This window comes from Trematomus bernacchii, unplaced genomic scaffold (assembly GCF_902827165.1).
Source record: "Trematomus bernacchii unplaced genomic scaffold, fTreBer1.1, whole genome shotgun sequence".
NCBI classification, from domain to species: Eukaryota; Metazoa; Chordata; class Actinopteri; order Perciformes; family Nototheniidae; genus Trematomus; species Trematomus bernacchii.
In genome coordinates this window covers 9,288,807-9,309,347 of record NW_022987593.1, presented here as the reverse complement: position 1 = coordinate 9,309,347, position 20,541 = coordinate 9,288,807, and the positions used below count along the sequence as shown (strand labels likewise).

At 40.4% G+C, this 20,541-nt stretch overlaps 1 protein-coding gene across 4 annotated transcripts in view; it reads right to left on the bottom strand.

Annotated features, from left to right (window-relative positions):
- The window catches only part of fam13a (family with sequence similarity 13 member A), a 63,527-nt gene that overhangs the window by 8,486 nt on the left and 34,500 nt on the right, over positions 1 to 20,541 (bottom strand). For 3 of the 4 annotated variants that reach the window (XM_034129412.1, XM_034129413.1, XM_034129414.1), the window contains exons 10-15: positions 14,366 to 14,407; positions 14,044 to 14,235; positions 12,259 to 12,457; positions 8,883 to 8,941; positions 8,558 to 8,597; positions 2,775 to 2,928 (exon numbers count right to left, since the gene is read on the bottom strand). In XM_034129412.1, coding sequence (XP_033985303.1) covers positions 2,775 to 2,928; positions 8,558 to 8,597; positions 8,883 to 8,941; positions 12,259 to 12,457; positions 14,044 to 14,235; positions 14,366 to 14,407 — 686 coding nt within the window. The remainder of the gene's footprint in view (positions 1 to 2,774; positions 2,929 to 8,557; positions 8,598 to 8,882; positions 8,942 to 12,258; positions 12,458 to 14,043; positions 14,236 to 14,365; positions 14,408 to 20,541) is intronic. The other variant, XM_034129415.1, reaches the window with a different exon arrangement.

Sequence of the window (20,541 nt, the reverse complement as noted above, 5' to 3'; positions counted from 1 at the left end):
GCCGTACGATTTGGACTTAGCTCAAATTCCAGCTCTGGTCCCGCGGGTCCTCCTGTAGTTTTAGGTACGTGCAGTTTATCAAGTAGTAACTCTGTTGCATGTTAGCGCCCGCTCACAGCAGCAGGTGAAACACTAAATAATACTGAATGTCCTCCTCTTTGACATCTATTATCTAGCAGAGCAGTTCAGCCGGCCACTGAGGCCGCATGGCATTTGAAATGAATCCTTTAAATCAACCGCTCGCTGATGGTTTAGGATTAACTACACTAATGAAACAAACGACATGCCAGTTTGCCATTTCACTAAAGGTTGCTGTGTGTCTGTCTGTGTGTGTGTGTGTGTGTGTGTGTGTGTGTGTAAGACATTTGGCCACAATGTTCCAGATCATTCAAGCATGTTGCCATGCAGTAGAAAAGGTCACTCAGACAGTATAGTACTGACGGTGATGTTACATAACACTTACCATCACAACAACTCTGATGAAAAATGGTTTTGAAATCAAGGAAAGGAGCGTTAAAGAATGGAGAACCTAGAGGACAGAAGAAGAGAAGAAGGGAGGAGAGAAGTAAAGAACAAGATGAAGAAGCGCAAGCAAAGAAACAGAAGTAGGAAATGACCAGCATGCATCCTTCTTGCTGCAGTGCGTTTGGGAAATCAAAGTAACAAGCCTGTCCCTGAATCTTAGTTCACCAGACATATGAGCTACAGAGTCTTGTCTCTTCCTGTTGAAGATGCCCGTTAATGTCTTTCCATCCTTGCTGGCAGACGACCAAGGACACGGCAGTGGCAACTATCAGGTCTCTAGGTCGGGAACTGGCACAAAGTGTACTGGGACAAAAGGCCTAATGCCCTCATCCGCTGGCAAGCCCATTTGTACAGTATTACAGCTTCTGTATAATATGCACACATCCCCAAACAGTGCTTGCTACCATTATGCAGCTTTATCAAATGCTTATTCAGCTTGGCTAGTTTCGCCGGAACATAAATCCCTCTTTTGGCACTGCTTCGTGAAGAATAAACATGACAGCTACACCGAAAAAAACCTCACAATTTAAACTTTGCACACAGCATTTAGACAATTGTTTGTGCAATGGCCTGCCTTGCCTGCTCTCATGCGTCAAGGGACCTGATCAGTTTGACTCTCACGTACCTAAAGGAGACACTGTAAGATTTAAGCGGCCTGTCACAGCCAATCATGCGGCTCCCTGTGGCGCACTCGCTGCCATGAACTCATTTATTCATAAGGACAGAATGTACTTGAAGAAAATGTATTAAGAAGAAAAAACACAACAGGCAGGTGATCTTATAGTTAATGTATTCTTAGTTGTGAAAAACAGCAATCTGCATTGTACACTTCCTAAACAAACTGTACAAAACTATCCTCTGCTACATTCTCCCTCAAGCAAATTGCATTTCAAAGACAAGCAAACACAATCAGAGACAGCAAATGAGAGAAAACTAACACCACACCTTTATACAGACTAAAGCAACATCTTGGCTGAGGCACAATATTTAAGTTCTTGAAATGTTTTTCCTCGTGCTGAAATTCTGCACAGCAACAATAACAACCCCTCACAGTTGTTTTTCCGATTACACATATGGCCACTAGAGAGCTCCAAACACGAGGCTGTTGAAGTTGAGAGATCTATTGTATGGAACAGTTTTGTTCTTAAGTGCCACATAAACCAGGAAATGGTGGTGGTGGGAGTGAAGACCCACATTTACAATGGAAACATGTCAAAACATGACCCAACACGCCCCTTAACTGGATGTAACAGCAGAAGTCAACCTATTGATTATCATTGTAGTGTACAGTTCAACAAAATGCTTTGCTTTCACTGCTCAGATACCTCCACCCATCTCCGCTGTGTCGCAACGTCCGAACAAACCAATCACACTGTCAGTGCCCTGCGATTGTGCATGATTTCCTTTCTGCACAAACACCAAGCCCGCTGAGTAAACAAACACCTACAGAAGAACTTTAGAGGAGGAGGAATAATGCAATGCTGAAGACTAATATATAGGAAACTCTGCATAAAAAAAAGCACACAAGCTTAATTGAAAATATTCGACATACTTGTTTAAACGCATTTCAAATTGGATCTTTTGCAAAGCTGCCATTACATGTACATCCCCACCACTATTGCTGGAATAACAGAGCGAACAGTCACAATGTCATTATAACCTGACTGGAGCACCAATCTGAAAAATATAACCCCGATCAATAAACGCTATGAATGCAAGCCAACTTCCTACTGGTACAGTGTTATCAAATATCCAACTCCAATTTAATGATTAATTTCTGACTGGGAACTACAGCAGCAGCTGAGTCTTACAGGAATTGCATAGTATCATTTATATCCTGGTAAAAGAAAAACACAGGACGAGCTCTAAACTTAAACCCATGTGGCCTAATTTAAAGGCAACAAAACAACAGACTGTCTGCAGAGCTGCTTCTCTAACCAGGCAGGCAAACAAGCACGTCTCCAGTCAGTGTTTCTCTGCCAGATATAAGTGGCTAGAGAACTTAAGAGGATCTTTTTCAATTAAACCCAGCAGTAGACGCAGAAAGGGATGCATCAGAAGGAGGAGGAGGTGTGCAGCTGCTGCCCAGACCCCCTGTGCGCAGTGCTGGGAGGAGGGCATGTAGCACATTTCTTTAAGCATGTTTGTGTGAAAAGGCGTGTATACCAGATAGTATTTAGAGACAAAGTGTTGCATGCAAGAGAACAACCTAAGCATTAAACCAGCAGTTTGAAAGCCCATAGCTTTACCTCCCCAGTTGTTTTCTTCAGTGAGTGATGTCAGGTCCAGCCGGGGTACGTCCTCGCAGCTCTCGCAGTCCGGGTCAGAGGCTCGCACCTCTCCCCCGCCGACCCTTCCCGTGTCACAAGTGACGGGCGACTCCTGGATCTTCATCCTTAACGTCTGCACAACCATGAGAGAACAAGAAAAGAGCGCTCAACGACATGCGGAGCCTGTGAACACACTCTTTAAGTTGAGCAGCACACTCCCACAGGCTGGCCCTGCCCTAAGAGAGGGGCTGCTCCCGGCTCCTGATTGGCTGCCTCTGCTGTCAAAACATCCGCCCATCTGTCTCAGGCTGTGTGTAGAGACAGCAGTGGATTGGCTCCTCCCAGTCTTACCCCCAACTGGAATACCTCACCCCTCCCTTACTTGTTCCCTCTCTTATTTTTCCCTCTCCACAGTAGTCCTCCGTGCTTTCTCTCTTGCCTGACATGCATATATTCCCCACCCTAGCGCTGCTCTGGACATGTTTGTTTCACAGCAGCAAGACCAGAAGGGAGGGGTGGATGGGTGTTAGTGAAAAAGAAAGGGAGGGAGGGAGGAAGGGTCGGAGGTGAGAACATAAAAAAACAAACAGATCGTGAGCATGCACACGTAGGCTGACGGGTGGTTTTTCTTCTCTCTCTATAAGTCTCTCTGCAGACAAACATCCAGCTCTTAGCAGACATGAAACATGCCGTCTCCTCCGACACCTCATTACTTCCCCTTTTTTCTCCCACTGTTTCCCCAACAACCCCCTTCTTCTCCTCTATCTGCTTCTATCTCAAACTTTCTCAAATATTCAAAGGATTTATTGTCATATGCACAGTAGCCACAGTGTAGACATGGCAAAGACAAAGTTAAGTCCCAGGCTCCTCCAACAATGCAACATAAATATATATAGACATTAAATAGTACACTACACTTTGATTTTCCTCCGTTAAAAGATGTGTAATAAAACTGTAATGCAATGTAAATGATTTGGGGAAACAACATACTCAGCGGCTCATGTTTTTAGAACGTGCCCATGGTTCACTTAGCACTAAGCCCATGGGGTCCCATTTCCTGTGTCTGGGCGTGGGACCAAGCTATTTTTAGGAAAAGACAGATCAAGACACAGGGGCTCCTCGACATCATTAATGCCACAGGCGACTTTACAGGAAGGGTTGCACTTGAATCTCGTTACAAAAGCTCTTGTTTTGTTAATGATACTAAGTTGTTGTTGTTGTTGTTGTTGTTGTTGTTGGCAGGTTAATGTGAGATTACAGTGGAAGCATAATTAGTTGCAGGTCTATGTGTGTGTGTGTGTGTGTGTGTGTGTGTGTGTGTGTGTGTGTGTGTGTGTGTGTGTGTGTGTGTGTGTGTGTGTGTGTGTGTGTGTGTGTGTGTGTGTGTGTGTGTGTGTGTGTGTGTGTGTGTGTGCGGAAGCGAGCCAAAAACAGTGATTTATCGCGTCCCTTCAGCTGTTACATGAGAAATAACTTCATGTGCTGGTAAATCGCAGAGGACACAGAGTGGCATTACGGCCCGGAGAACGTGCAACACTGGAAATTTCCCGTAAGTAGCTTTTACGTCACTCACCAATCTAAACCCCACCGCCTCCATGAATTAGTACATACTGCACCAGCTCACTCAATCAACATTCAAGATCCTGTTGTCACAGATCTACGAGCACATATTCCTCAACTAACATTTAGACATTGATGTTCACCTGTTTCAGATTCAGACCAGGCAATAACAAGTTTCTTTGTGATCGGCTTACAAGTAGAAAGCTTCAGTCACTCAGACCACACTCATGAGTGGTTTGTGCTCTATGGCTACAATATTTTAACATTGTTTACATGAATGTGTCTAGGGCAACATTGAAGGACTACCTACTCAACTGATGTCCTTTGCCCCTTTTTTAATAAATGTTCGGTTGCTGGATTTGTCCACAACGGTTATTGTGTTTTAAGCCGTTTCTCTATTTTTAAACATAAGTATTTTAAGATGTTGATATTATTATCATACTTTTGTGAATGGGTTTGTGTTTTCTTCCGGTGTTATCATTTTCTTTTAAACCCCCATTTCCAAGATCAATAAAGAACCATCCCGCTCAAGTAGAAAGGGGATTTCTAATCCTTTATTGATTTGTTTTGTCTTTGATTTTTTGTCAATATTATTTAGGTTGCCTGCAAAGAACCTTTTTCTTTTGTTGCATTGTTGGTCTGATTACAGACTTGCTTATTAGTGTACATCCTTTCTGGTTGTATAGATTTAAGAGAGGGGGTTTTATGAAAGAGTTTATAGCACTGGTATCCATGTGGGGGGTTGACCCTAATCTCAACTATTCAAATGTTGGATGAAACTCTGGATGGCACCACAAGTAGTTATAGGCTACCCAGTACAAAATATGTGTTTAAAGTAATTGCTTTTATGCTAATTAGGGCATTTTCTATAATGAATCATGAGCGGTTCATATTGACAATGTTGCGGATGCAGATTCACAGATATTTAAAGAAACATTAACATTATGTCAGTCTGTTGTCAAGTTTTGTCTTGATGATAACGTTTATGATGAAAGAACAACTTGTTTATCAGCCGCTAGTGTTTGCTTTGTTCTAAACTCGTTGCTTGTTAAGTAGTTCACTCTGAGGGACTCCTTGTCAAGTGCTAAAATCAGCCAATTAAAGTATGGACTCATTAGGCTTTGAAACAGAAGAGTCTACTGGGTGAGTGTTATGTAATGTTATGAGTCTCAGAGGTGAGAGATGCTGATACTGAATAACATCTCGTCACATGATTTAACAACTGCTTCTCAGACTTCAAAGGGGACAAACGTTTCTTCAGCAAGATGCACTTTTGTTATCAAATCCTTTTATATGCAAATTACTAATTAAAGACATGCATATTTTAAAGACTTGATGGGCAGTTTGTTTTAACTGATTAATCAGTCCCTAGAATCAGGCATCAATAGAGAGAGTATCATGTTAACCCACTTCAAGATGCTCTGACTAACACTGGGGATTAACAGAGTGCAGAAGTTACAGCACAGCGTGATCCTGCTGTGTTTGAAAATAATTCAGATGTACGTGCTCGCACGCACGTACACACACACACACACACACAGCTGCACTCTATTCCCAGGACCCTCATCTGTTACTGAAACACACTCAAACTACTATTACATCATCATGAGATGTCCAGCTGGTGCAAAGGAGGGGTGAGATAGACAGAGCTTCTGTGTGTGTGTGTGTGTGTGTGTGCAGGGGGGGTGCATTAGACAATGATTAAGCTGTGTTTTGAGAGCCGACACACACAGTGTACAAACAAACACACCTACACACACACCCACACACACCCCCACACACACACACACCCCCACACACACACACACACACACACCCACACACAATTTCGCTTGAGATAAACTCCCTGCCTGATAGCATTGCATTCTTTTTGCTCTCCAACAAAAAAAATCCCATTGCGTAAAAGGTTTAATAAAATCCGGTGCCTTGCTCAAGGGCACCACGGCAGGGCAGGAGGTGAACTGGGACCTCTCCAAGTAGCAGTCCACACTCCATGGCCGTTTCTCAATGTCGAGTATACCTGCTGCAGAGCCACTATTTCAAGTATACTACGTCATCGAGTGGCGCCGAATTTGATGCTGGGCATTTAACATGCATTTAAACAGTTCTTCGGCGCCACTCGATGAAGAAGTATACTTGAAATAGTGGCTCTGCAGCAGGTGTACTAGACATTGAGAAACGGCCCATATTTAGGTCTGTTCGGGGACTTGAACCGGCGACCCTGCGGCTCACAGTCCAAGCCCTATACTGACTGAGCCACTGCCGGATCTAAAGCGACATACTAAGACACGTAATACACCAACACACTGAGATGTGTTTCAGAACTAAAGTGTTTGTCCTGAAATATTTGTAAATATGAAATAATATTTAACAGCTCAAAATAAATCTCTTGTTTTGATTGTTTTTGTAAGTTATTGATTGTTTCTTTTAAAAAACGTCAGAAAATAGTTTACAGGCAGAACATGCAATTGGCACTAAAATAAAAGATAGAAAAGCAGCAGCATCTTACATTTGAGAAGATGCTGCAACAAATGTTTTGATTACATTTTATTATGATTAAATAATAAATACAAAATAAAATATTTAAATTTGCTGTTGATCTACTAATTTGTAAAGCAACACGAAATAACAGGATTCACCATTTACGCCAGATGACCAAAAGATCAAATGAACAGCAGCTATACACTGTACTAGGGCTGCTCGATTATGGCAAAAATCATAATCTCGATTATTTGGGTCAATAATTGATATCACGATTATTAAAAACGATTATCCATTTACTTTGAAAACATCAATTCATTGGAGAAAAAAATGTGAACAGTATGTTTTTAACAGTTGATTACCCTGAACTGTAAGTATAATTCAACTGAAAAACCAATAAAAAAAAAATGTATTTGAATTTTTTTTTTTTATAATAAAAGAATAATCGTTTTATTTCGATTACGTTGTTTTCGCAATCGTTGCAAGCCATAAGTGTAATTGCGATTAAAATACGATTAATTGAGCAGCCCTACACTGTACACTACACTACACTACACTACACTACACTACACTACACTACACTACACTACGTAAGCAGTAATCCTTGAATAGATAAAAAGGAAATTTGAGGAAATCATGAGAATTGTGCAGTTTTGTCTTTCCATGTTACTAAGGAACTTTTTTGGCCTGCTTGTTTAGGTGTTAACCGAGTTCCAGATGGCCGCTCTGTGGCACAGGGTGGCGAGGTGGCAGAGCTGCAGCCTGAGCTGCTACTCAAATCCATCTGGGCTGCTTCGAAAAGCAACGCTGCATGATTCTGTTCAGGGGTCCTCGACAACATTAGGACTGGAGATGATCAGATTAAGAATTGTGAATTTTTCTTTTTAAATCACACTGACAGCAACACAACATTTTGAACAGCTGGCTGAGGAACGGCTGTATGTTTGTGTAAGAACAACAGTGGGGGAATTCCTGATTTTCTAAAATCTCCCTTTGTAAAAAGTGAAATCGTATGTTTCTGTGAACTGGAATAAAGGTTCAGTTCAACAAATCAGATGTGATAGTGTCATCGAACAAGGATTAGTAAGAGAGACACAACTGCTGTGAAGGTTAATATCACACCGGTCAAACAAAGATTAGTAATAAGAGCTTATCATGCTTGTTTGTCACTGCTTTTCTGTTTAGTTAAGGAATATTCATATGTACCAGGCAATGAACTGCAACTGCACAGAATTGTTATTCTTGTTTTATTTTAATTGATCTATTTTTTACGCATCCTACTGTACAAGGTGTTAGTTTATTTTGTAGACATGATAACTGCATTTCAGTGCAAAAAGAAAATTCTTCATATTTGAAGGAGCGTTAGTTTCAATGTTCTCTATTAAAGAAGCTCAAACTTTCTAATGTTTGATGTGGACTAACTAAAAGCAGAACTGAGCCCAAACAGCACAGTCTAAAACTTGCGAAATTATCATCTGAATCAGGAACTGTTTAAAAAACGAAACAAGTTTGAGCAAGCATCTGACGCATTTGGAACTTGGCAGTTTTTGAAACTTGATGCTGCTGACAAACAATACAACAAATATTGAGATTCAATATCAAGCCGTTCCTTTTCTTTCACAGACATCCAATACAATGGTGTATAAGTAAAATAATGAGTAGAGCTAAAAGGCAACCCAACAGACAGAGGGAGGCTCGTAGGAAAGGAAATGTGAACCTACCTTTGGAGAAGAAAGGACATCTTTCCTTGAAATGTCATAGCTGAAAAATCAAAAGGGAAAGAAGCTTTGAGTGATCACACCAGCTTATTGTAAATCAACTCCAGATAGTTTATCTTACATGTGTATCTTTGCTGCCTGTGTTTATAAGATAAAGTGTATGCTATAAACCTCTCAGTATGCCTAACAGATTGCTTAACATAACAGACAGAGCTGCTAATGGCCGCCAGTAGCTTATCACTCGGAAAAGATGGTGGGAAAAGAGGATTCAGCAGGTGTTGACTTTATAGTCCCTCAAAAGATCAATATAAAGTTTTAAATAGCTCACCCTTCAGGAAATGTCTCCATGTGGTTTTCTCCGGGTCTCTCGCCAACACATTCCATGAACTGGAAAAGGACGTGCACATATTCAAACATTCATTTCCAAAATGTTCCCACACCACACTGCTCCTCCGCTCCCTTCACTGGCTTCCAGTAACTGCTAGAATCCACTTCAAGACACTGGTACCATGCTGTGAATGGATCTGGCCCTTCCTACATCCAGGACATGGTTAAACCATACACCCCAGCACGTGCACTCTGCTCTGCATCAGCCAAACGGCTCGCTGCACCCGCACTGCGAGGGGGACCCAAGTTCCCATCAGCTAAAACACGTTGGTTTGCTATCCTGGCTCCAAAATGGTGGAATGAGCTCCCCATTGAAATCAGGACAGCAGAAAGCTTACACATCTTCCGGCGCAGACTAAAAACTCATCTCTTTCGACTCCACTTCGAGCAATAAAATTACTAACAAAGCACTTATATACTAATAAAAGGACTGGCTTATCTAAAGCCAGTTGAGTAGCACTTGAAATGGTTTGGCTCTATGAAACCTGATATGATGTACTTATATGATTCTGTTTTCTTCAAGTTTGTATCTTCTTGGTCGAATGCACTTATTGTAAGTCGCTTTGGATAAAAGCGTCAGCTAAATGTAATGTAATGTAATTAACTATCTACAGCATATCCGATAAAAACCCATGTTGATTTCTTTCATGAAGCTTTTTGGATTATCATCTTTAAACCTTTCTTAGAAATGTTTTGAGGTTCTTTTTGTTAAAATACCGTAAGTCTTGACAGCATGCTGTAATTTATAATAATCAGAGCATTTTTCAAAAACACAGGCTTACAAACTATTTAAAGAGGACATATTAGGCACATTTTTAGGTTCATATTTGAATTGTGTGCCTCTACTGTGACACTGTGCTTAGGGCTGCACGATATTGGTAAAAACTGATATTGCGATTTTTCCCCGCCTGTGATATATATTGCGATATGAAAAAATACAGGAATTGAAGAAAAGACAGTTTTTTTTGTCCGCAAACCATCCTTTCTTGAACTTGAATGCTATACAATTGGTATTTTTCTAACTATATTTAACCGGATGAAGGATTTTAGTCACGGACGTCTGGATCTTAAGTTATCAGAGCAACAAGCTGAGCTAGCTCGGTTAGCAGCGCCGAACTGCCCTGGAGAAACACATGAAACTACTTTATTCAGTGTTTTTACCTTTAATCACCGTCCGTTTGCTTTGGAGATTTGATTGTGATTGGTGGTTTGCTGTCACTCACTCAAGTAACCCTGACATGAGAGCCGCGCGAGTTTTCCTTTTGTAGCAAGCAGCAAAATAATTGTAACATGACGTGTTTGAGTTAATTTGCCTACTTAATATCGCACGTCCTAAAAAGAAAAATCGCACGTCCTGCGATGTGAATATCGCACATGCGCATATTGCGATTATCATCACGACACAATATATCATGCAGCCCTAACTGTGCTTTATCTTGCTCACACTGCAGCAACTCTTTTCACAGCTTTGAGGTGTCCCGCCCTTTAGCCTATCACGCTCAAAGTGTTTGAGCACTAGCCAATAGAAGCGCAAGTGTTTCATAGTGATGTCACTATGTTGCAGAAGTAAACAAAGGACTACAATGGAGGCGTTTCAGGCAGGGGGGGGGGGGGGGGTGTGTGGGAGAGAAACTCCCTATTGAGGGAACTTTGGGATTTTTGTTAATTTTATTCACCGAAAAAAATAAATCAAATGGAACTAAACATACTGTATTCATTGTTTGGTGCAGTGTTTCTGTACACGGCACAGCACCAGAGAAGCACCTGTGATGCTTGCAGAGCTCCTTACCCTCAGTGGCTCTTGACCTAACAAGCTTACATTCAGAGACAGCTGTTCACACCGACAGATACTCAGACCCTCAATAACATCAAACCTCTGCTGTCAGCAACTCAACGCCACAGTCACCCAACCAATCACAATTGTTGGAGCTCCTGCATATAGACCATAAGTGTGTCAAGGCATCGAGTGTCTGTACTCTTATGTAAAGGCATGGGGTTGCAGTTGAGCGTGAGAGTGTAAACTGAATTGATCTGTTTACATCAGTCAGCTGAACTTTACATTAGCACACTTCATTCAGGAACCAAGTGGGAATAATAGTCCCACTTGCTTTCATTCAGCTGCAGTGTCAGAAGAGTCCGCGGACAGAGGGTCGTGTTACTGAAGCTACATGTTTCACACCCTTTGACTGCTTTCACACACTCCTTTTAATGACTGTATGACACCACTGTAGGGTCTGACTCACTGCATCTGGGTATGCAGGCGAGAGAGCTGAGCAAGTGTTTTATTATCTGATCCTACAGTGACCTGGATGCTGGGACAGCATGAGATAGATACAAGGATGGGTTAAGACTGCACCAGTTGATATTCTGTGTGAAGGAGACATTTCAGAAAGGTCCAAAATAAATAATAAGTTTTAGTTATTTTAATTTGCAATTTTTATATGTATGTAATTAAAATTAAATTCAGAAACTCTTCATAGACTAAATATCCTGATGGTATGGTCTGTTGTTTAACAAATCATGTTACAAATAATTTAAATCTGTATACCTTTTCTTATCGGCTACAATTAATTTAATACAACTTGATGTTAGAGCAAACGGTAGAGCAACATCTCTACCTGTTGATAAGTATCTTGTAACCCTAGCAGAAGCTTCTACAGGATGGTTTCCAAAGTAACTCAATCTCTATTATTTCCCCTATATATAAAAATACTGAGCACTCAACATTGTTTTCTTTATCATCCGCATGACAACAGTTGAGAAATTGCCCATTTTCTTTGGTGGATAAAAGCTAGGGCAAATTGTGCTCTCATAAAACGGCCATTACATCTGCACTGCTTCTGGAAAAAGTGGTTGACAATTGATGCTGCAAATTACATGGCGCTGTACAATGGGAATGGCAGGGTCCCATTACGCAGCTGCATCGTGCTTCCTGTCATCTTCCAACTCGCCGCTGTCCGCATTTAGCAATTCTTGTTGACGGCAACCAACAATTATTTGAAATTAGTCAGAAATGAGGCAGAAAGGGAGGTTGACCCGAATGCTTCATCAACCAATATGCAACACAGGTGGATTTCAGGAGAAGATCTATGGTGGTGATGATCAACGTTATGACTGAGAATCCTGTTTACTGTTGGTGGTGCGTAACATTTGCAATCTACAATACAATCTAAAGTGGCCATGATATCGCTTCAAACCACTGAAAGAAATGTGCTTTCCTATGGTTGTCTAATGACCTACACCTAAGACTGACCTCCAATAGTGGGAGAAAAGATTAAAGCAACACAAAAAGAGAGATGCTGCCTGTGATGACTCACTTCTTGGGCGTCCTGGTTGTCTGTGAGCTGCACCAGGGTCGGGCTGTGTTTCCACTTCCTGGGTTTTGGGGTTCGCTCGGCGTGAGCGCCCTGGCCTCCCTGTGAGTTCACTCTGCTGCCCGTGTCCTCACTCACGCTGCCAGTGCTGCTCCCTGCGCTCGACGGGATGTTCTCCTTGTCTGCTTGGCTGGACGCTGCTCTGCTCTCAGACAGAATAGAAGTCAGTTAGGAAATGAGACATCTGCTTTCCATCTCACTCTCTCTGTTGCACACTTTGGTCTGTCTTTATCAGCTTGACATCGGGTGAAATGCTTCCAGAAAATAAATGCCATCGTCATACTGATTACTAATTAACATGTGCTGTTTAGCTTTCTATTTACTGTCAAGTTACAGACCAGGCTCTTATTTACTTTTTATGACGTCCTCGGACAAATGCATTGCTCTAATCCATGCCTCACTGATTCCTCAGACTTCTCCATCAACAAGGATTAGTGGTCTCTTACTGCAATGACTCCAGTTGTTATGACTGTGCTATGTCTCAGTGGAGGAACTTACCGCAGAATGAAACCGTAACAAATGTTTACCAAAAACACCGACTGGAAGTAGTAGTACAGCAGCCAGTCACTGAGAGCAGCTTTAAGTCTGGCATATTATTGTGCTTTACCGGCACATCAATATTACAAATATTCATCTTAGAGTTTTCTGTTGCAATACCAATATTTAAACCTGTTCTCAACCTTTTATTTATGGTAGGATTTGGTGTCTTGCCCTGTAATTGCTATATCACTTGTTGTCCAACTTAAGCGAATGGCACAATAGTGAGCAATAACATTAACAAAAGCCATAAAAAACGACATCAATTTGCAATGAATGGCATGTGGACAAATCTAAAATAGACCCTCAATAAAACTTGTAAAATAAATGTATACAAATAAATAGTAGATATTAAAATCCTTAATATTAAACCCACAGGGAGAAACCACAAGCCATTGAAAATATGCACGTTTCAAATGTATATATATATATATACACATACACACATATACACACATACACACAGTATATATCTTAGGGCTGTGCGATTATGGCAAAAATCATAATTACAATTATTTTGGTCAATAATTGATATCACGATTATTAAATACGATTATTCATTGACGTTGAAAACATCCATTTATTGAACTTTAAAACAAATACAAATAATAATTTGAACAGTGTCTTTTTAACTGTTGATTACCCTGAACGTATAATTCAACTGATAAACCAATACAAAAATAAATAAAATAAATGATACATTTAAATAAATAATATCAAAATAATAAATACCAATAAACAAGATCAACAAATATTTTGGAGCGCACTTCAACAAGCTACTAAACATATATAAATATGATAAATACAAATAAATTAGATCAAATATGTTGCACTGATCAAATATAGTGCACTGTCACAACCTAGCAAAGCAAAATAATTGTTTTTTTCGATTATGTTGTTTTCGTAATTGTGGCAGGCCAAAATTGTAATTGCGATTAAAATACGATTAATTGCACAGCCCTAATATATATATATATATATATATATATCTGCAAAATAAGACAATTTAAAATGTACTAGTGTATGTTATATAGTCATAAGAAATAATTGTCTGCACTCAAATCAAGGGAAATGTGACTTTGATTAACATTGAAAAAAGAACATTGCCGTGTTGCTACCAAAGACAAACCGCAACTAATCCAACGCTGGTACCATCAGCTACCAACGTGAACGATGATGGACATAGTGTACCTGTTTCTCTCTTTATGTCTCAGCCCCTCCTCCTGCTGCTCTCTCTGGTGTCGACGTCTCTGACGGGCAGTCGGTGTCTCCCTTGGAGACGATGGACACGTTAACTCGCTGCCCTCTGAACTTTGACCCTCTACAGGGTGAACATTGAAGAGGTGCTGCTCCACTGCTGAACGGATTGTCCTGTCCAGAATACTGAAGGACCGAGACAACAACAAATAAAATGGTTAATAAATTGAAACCTTATTGTCCAATCAAAGTTTTACAATCATAAATGAATTAATTAGTTATTTACAAGACAACAACAATTATTAAGTTGACTTACTTCACCACATCTGGTCTGCAGTAGACAGGAGAGCGATGGTTACTGAAAGAAAAACAAGAGGGGAAGGTGAGCTACAGAAACAGGTGGTCACAACAGGTCACTGAGCAACGGAGAAAATCCCCCAGGCTCTGGTTCTGGCCCTAGGTGATCAAGGCATCTAGTGTGCATGAGTGAGTGTTAACTTCAGCTGTGTTCAGAGCATAAGTAGGTCCTCTGAGAGCAAAGTGACCGGCTTCTATGACTACCGGTAAGTCTAACAATAGCGTATATGGTCAGTACTCTTGATACTTTTAACAAAAAGCCAAGTGGAGAAATACGAAGCAAATTATGGGTGGTTAGATAATGTGTAGAGGGGTATGCTTATACCTAATATCTTCAACTTGAATTGCATTTCAACATTTGATCTTAACATTTTAGTTTGTTATTGAAGAGCTACCATAAGAGCTGTGTATATATATGGCGATACTTACAGGAGGGTGATACAGTGGATAAGATTTAATATATTAGGATATGTTGCAATAATGTAAGCAAGGTGATTTTTTTGCGAAATGTATAATCAATAAAAACTCAAAGTGTACATAGTATGAAGAACACAACACTTTAGGCATAGAATCTAAGAAATAAAGAGTTACGTTTTCTATGTTTAAAATGGGATCTGCCTTGCATTTCTCACAGTCCCTGTAACATTCAACGTCTTAGCACTCCTTTTAGTGCAACGTGCCTCTAAATAAAGACTTTCTCCATTGAAGAACTACATTTTCCTGATACTTCCTTGTGTCAATTTTGCACCTATCGGCCTCTTTACTCCCCAACAATATACAGCTTTCTCAAACTAACAGACGTCAGTTAAGCTTTTCCTGGAGTACATCTACTGTACGTCATCATGTACAGGGGTGACCTGAAAAATCTTTCATAAACAATGGTGTTGACAGTAATAGCACAACCTTCCAGAGTACAGTGCACAGATAAAAGGAAGCGATAAAAATGGATTGTTCATACACTGGGAAGGTGACTGTGACCTGTGTGAAATGGCAAAGCATTGCAATGACATGAAGAGGATCTATTCAACAGCATTATGTAAGTTATGGTAGTGAACCATGCATTACTAGATGATCCCTTTGATGAGCTTAACTAATTAAAATAATCATTATGTTACAAATATTGTATTTGCAGTTTTAACATCTGTGACCATGAGTAGAAAAATCCTTTACATTTAGTTCAGTTTAATTTATTTAGACAGAGGAGGATGAAAGTTAATGCTCGCAGTTGCTTCGGACTAAAGTTGATTATCTCTGGGCAGTGCAAGAAAAACATTAGGCCACTGTCTAATAATAAACTTGGCACTTAACGCAACAGGTTAAAGCAACAGAAAACTGTTTAATGGCTTACTGATGTTGACTTAACCTTAGAACTTAATGCTTGCAAATGTCAAAGACATGAATTCATCAAGTGCAGCGGACACAATAAAGCCTGAATTATGGCGTGTGAAGATCCGTCCTTAATGTTTGAGGACCGTCCACCAAGCTGCAATCGGCTATTTAAAAGTGACTAGAAGGACAATTATATAACTGGCGTTGGTGCCAGGGGGAGATGGTTATCAGACATTGGGAAATGCACCATGCCCTATGCTGCACTGAATCTGACACTGAGTTTACGGCAGTAGTTCCCAACACTTTTTGTTTTGTGAACCTTAAAAACAAGGTGCAACTTCTCATTCCACGTTATAGCACAACGATAACTCACGTGAGCAATATAGTGAATTTAACTTTAAAGTTTCTTCTTCTGAGTCACAATCATTTTCGAGTGGTAAATGTAGCCATATTTCATGAGGAAAAAAAAGAAATCCGATCTATATTTTTTACCCTTTTTTGTTTTCAATTTGTGATCCCTCAGATCTTTTGGGGCCCTATAGGGAACAGCACCCATTTCTCTGAATACAAACAAGAATGACGTTTTATTACAAAAACTCCTTATATGGTGTTTTGGGCTGGAGATAATTTGAAATACACAAACTCTGTTCAGGCACAGATCTTCTACCATATTGGTCCGTGATGAGAAATAAGTGTTCTTATATATGAGCTTGGGCTGAATTTAGGATGTTAATTACCTAAACAGCTGAACAGGACCGTTTGTTAGTGTCAAATGTGAACCATTTGGTAACCAAATATGTTGAGGAAGCGTTCGTCGTTCTAAATCAGGGGACTCAAACTCAAGGCCCGGGGGCCAAATCCGGCCCGCGACTTCATTTTATGTGGCCCAGCAAGAGCTTGCCACTTTACAGAAGCAGGTTGCCCATAAACTACATGTCCCACAATGCATCTCATTTTGTGACATGCACACTGAAGAGACTTGCAATTATTTGCCCTGGACTTCTGCTTTCAGACGTAGTTAATTACTAAGTTATTATCCTATCCGATAATAATCCAATTCACAGGCAATAATTTAATATAATACATTATTTTATATATATATTATATATTCATATAGTTACAACCGGCCCTTTGAGTGCAACCTTTATGCGAATGTGGCCCGCGATGAAATTGAGTTTGACACCCCTGTTCTAAATAGTCCAAGGGCTGGCACAGTATAGACAATATGTGGCAATTCAGCAAATCACCGAAAGTGTCATTACTGGATGGTGATCTTAGTTATAAATAAAGCCACTCTGATAGGAGAACGTTTTGGCTCCTGACGGGCAATAACGACTGTCTGAGTCACAAACTACTGGCAAAAGAGACCATGAAGCAATCGGGAAAAGTCATTGCATAAGAAAGTCAGCAAGGATATCACCACCAGAACATGATTAAGCCAAACCAACAGCTTTCTTAAACACATATGATCTAAAAATATAAAATAATAATATGATCAAGAGTCAATTGTTTGATCAGGGACTGATCAGCTGGAGAGCTTTACAACACATGATGGTCTAATTTCATTCCCTAGCTGTAAGAAAGTTACCAGAGTTATGAAGTCATTCTTTAACTATCACATCAGTGTTTGATTGTACAACAAACTCGCTAACTGTTGTTTGAGTTATTGGGATGACAACAGGGACAATCGGGATGGTCCAACTTTATTACTGAAATTAAGTTGTATAAGAATAACAGTTGTTTAGTCAAGGTCTGATCCAGTCATCCAGCAAACATGAAATTTGATTTAGGTTAATGCAGTGAGGAGTACTACAACTACTACCAGGCAGATTCTGCTTGCCGGGGGTCCAAGTTGGCTAAACTGAAAGCAAGAAATGGTGCCCTTTGAAGGATAAGAGTCTTGTAATTATCTTTGGGTTTGGCACCCAGTTTATCCCAGCAGACATACAATCTAATTAACAGCAAATCAACCCAACGGTTTCATTCCACTGAGTCTCTGAAAAGTTATGGTGTAATTTAGAAATAGTTTTCAACTAATACCCCATTCAGACCAACGGTGTTTCGGGGCCGGGCTGCTTGAAAAGCACAGGGTTTTCCTGTTCACACCGCAGCGGAGCAGCCTCTAAGCTCCGGAATCCGGTTCGTTTCGAGCACCAAAAAGTTGTCCGTGTAGAAGCAAGAACCGCATACATCACGCTTACGTCGGAGGGGGGCGAGATTAACCTGAGATAACAGTTAAGGCGAGTACGGCAAATAAAAGTTGTAACCAGCAGTAGTGCTGAGCAAAGTGACTAGAACGCAACCACACACTTGTAAAAAAAAAACACGCTTTATAAAGTCAGGCAACACTAACCAGGCTTCGTGTGATTCTGTTTATTTGTACCTTACTTTGACCATCCGTTCGCTGTTATTGGTCATTGTGGAGAGCAGGCAGACGTTTTGTTTGTTATTATAGCAGCTATCGGATGGAATCAATACATGGGCTGCACAGGTTGTCATGTCCGACTATCACAAGTAGAATCATAATGAAAAATACGTCGGTAAAAAGTGCCTGTAAAAAACGGCTTAGCAAGTAGTCAGTTTAGCTTCGGTTGCTATGTTAACATCACCCATGTTATACCAGAGAAACTTTCATAACAGCGTTGTGATGCCAAACAGCGTCAATTCAGACTGACACACATTCACTTAAGGGGAACTGGGGATATGTATCAGCTGCTTGTGTGACAGTCAGACAGTGAATACTTTAGAGCCGTGTGAGCTAACCCGGAGCTAACGGGAGAATACACTCGTGGAAGAGCAGCCGGCCAGCACTGCAGCGGTCGGTAAATGCCGCTGAAACACATTAATAAACAATGAACCACGGCACTCTGGAGAAAAGTATAAGGTTGGAGAAGTCGTTATTTAATTTAATCTGGCTTCGTATGATTAAAAGCAACGCAGTCCCCGGCCCGTTGTTGTTGTGAGGTGAGCTCCGTTGGGGAGAAAATCAGCGACGTAAACTGTGACGTCATGACGCAGCAGCGGCAGCACCAGTCGGTCTCTGCGGTGTGAAAAGAGCCGGAGCTAAACCGAAGTACCGGTTCCGAACCTGAAAAGCTCTAGCACGGAGCTTGAACCGGAGTTGCGTTGGTGTGAAAGGGGTATTAAAGGTGGGGTAGGTAAGTTTGAGAAACCGGCTTGAGATACACTTTTTGTTATATTCCATGGAATGCTAAAATAACTGGATGGCCTACCTGCCTGTCAGCCTTCCATCTGTGCACAAACTTATCTCGTGCCTTCATTGGTCATGTGCGCGTACGTGTGTGTTGGAGGATGGGCTCTGTAAGGAAGTGGCAGATTTTCTCCGGTTGTGTATTTTCAAATTCTAACGATCTCGAGCCGGTTTCTCAAACTTACCTACCCTACCTTTAAATTCTGATGAACTAGCTCATCAGCAACAATCCCTAGACTTGTTGTCATCTTGAGGTCTCTAAAGAACCATTGGAGATTCCAGGAAGAGAACTGCGTCCGTCCAGAAAAATAGTCTGGAACAAAAACCCTGTAAAACCAGCCCTTTTTTGTACCTTTGGAAAAAGCTGGTGAAGATGATAGTGGTATTGCATCTTACTCTTGGCCCCAAAATTAGGAATAGAACAATAACACAAATATTTCTCAAAATGTTGAAATATTGCCTTGAAAGATACAAAATAACTGTTTGAATTAGTGACAGTTTAGTCAGCAGCTGTGTTTTGTATTCAGTTTGTATTATGGTGTCTGTAACATTTACTGAACTGTTATGTCATGTCTGTAATAAAATGACAGGTCTGGCAGTTTAATTGTGTAATTGAGCTATTTTTGAAAAGTGCGATTTAAAAAATGCCAACAGCGCAAGTCTTTGTTTTACAAGAGCTTAAAGTTAGCTCAATGAAAATGCTTCATTGTAGACTTTCTAACGTAGAAAGTCTGAACAAAATAATAATATGTTTCTGTAGTTTTAAGTCAAGTGCTCTTTAGGGCATAAAAAGCAAGAAGGAAACAACTCCAAAGCCTCTAAAGCAGAAGCTTATAGCAGTTAAATCCCCCGCAATGTGTACCCAGGGCCCATTCAGGTAATCCAGTATTACACCACAGTCAGGTATTAGCCAGGAGTCTAGAAGCTTTTGGTAAACACACACACACACAGAAGAAAAGTATGCTCATCGATCTAGGTGGCAATCTGTTTTGTGAAGTAATGTATGTAGACCTCAGCAGACAGAAAAGAAAGTGTATCTGAGTGTGAATGTGATAAAGTACAAGTAGGCCATGGAGTAAGTCATTGATGAACGTGAGCAAGAGAAGTGAATGAGAGAGGAAAAGGGGAAAACTGTTTCAACAGACTTAGTCCAGCTCTCTTGGAACAGACTCGGGCTGCAACAATGATTATATTAGAAATGAATCTGTAGACTTGTAAAATGATTATATGCTACCTACCTTATCTGTTTCATAAAATGGAATCTCGGGTTTACCGTGGAGGTATGCTGACAGCGATTATGTTATGCATACAAAGAGATTATATATCCCATACCATAGTAAAATAGGATAATGATAAGCATTGTATCCTTAACGTACTGTCCATAACTGACTATCACTAACCTCCGGTGTAGGCACTATTTGAGACCTTTGACCTTCTGATCAGAATGATTGGTGTTTTATTACATTATAACAAATCTAGGTTTACTGCTGCATTGGATAAACATCTTCTAAATTCTTATCTGTATTAAGGACAAAAATGTTGTTATCTGCTATGGTGCAACAACAAAAATAACTCAGACTATGAAAATCTTAAGA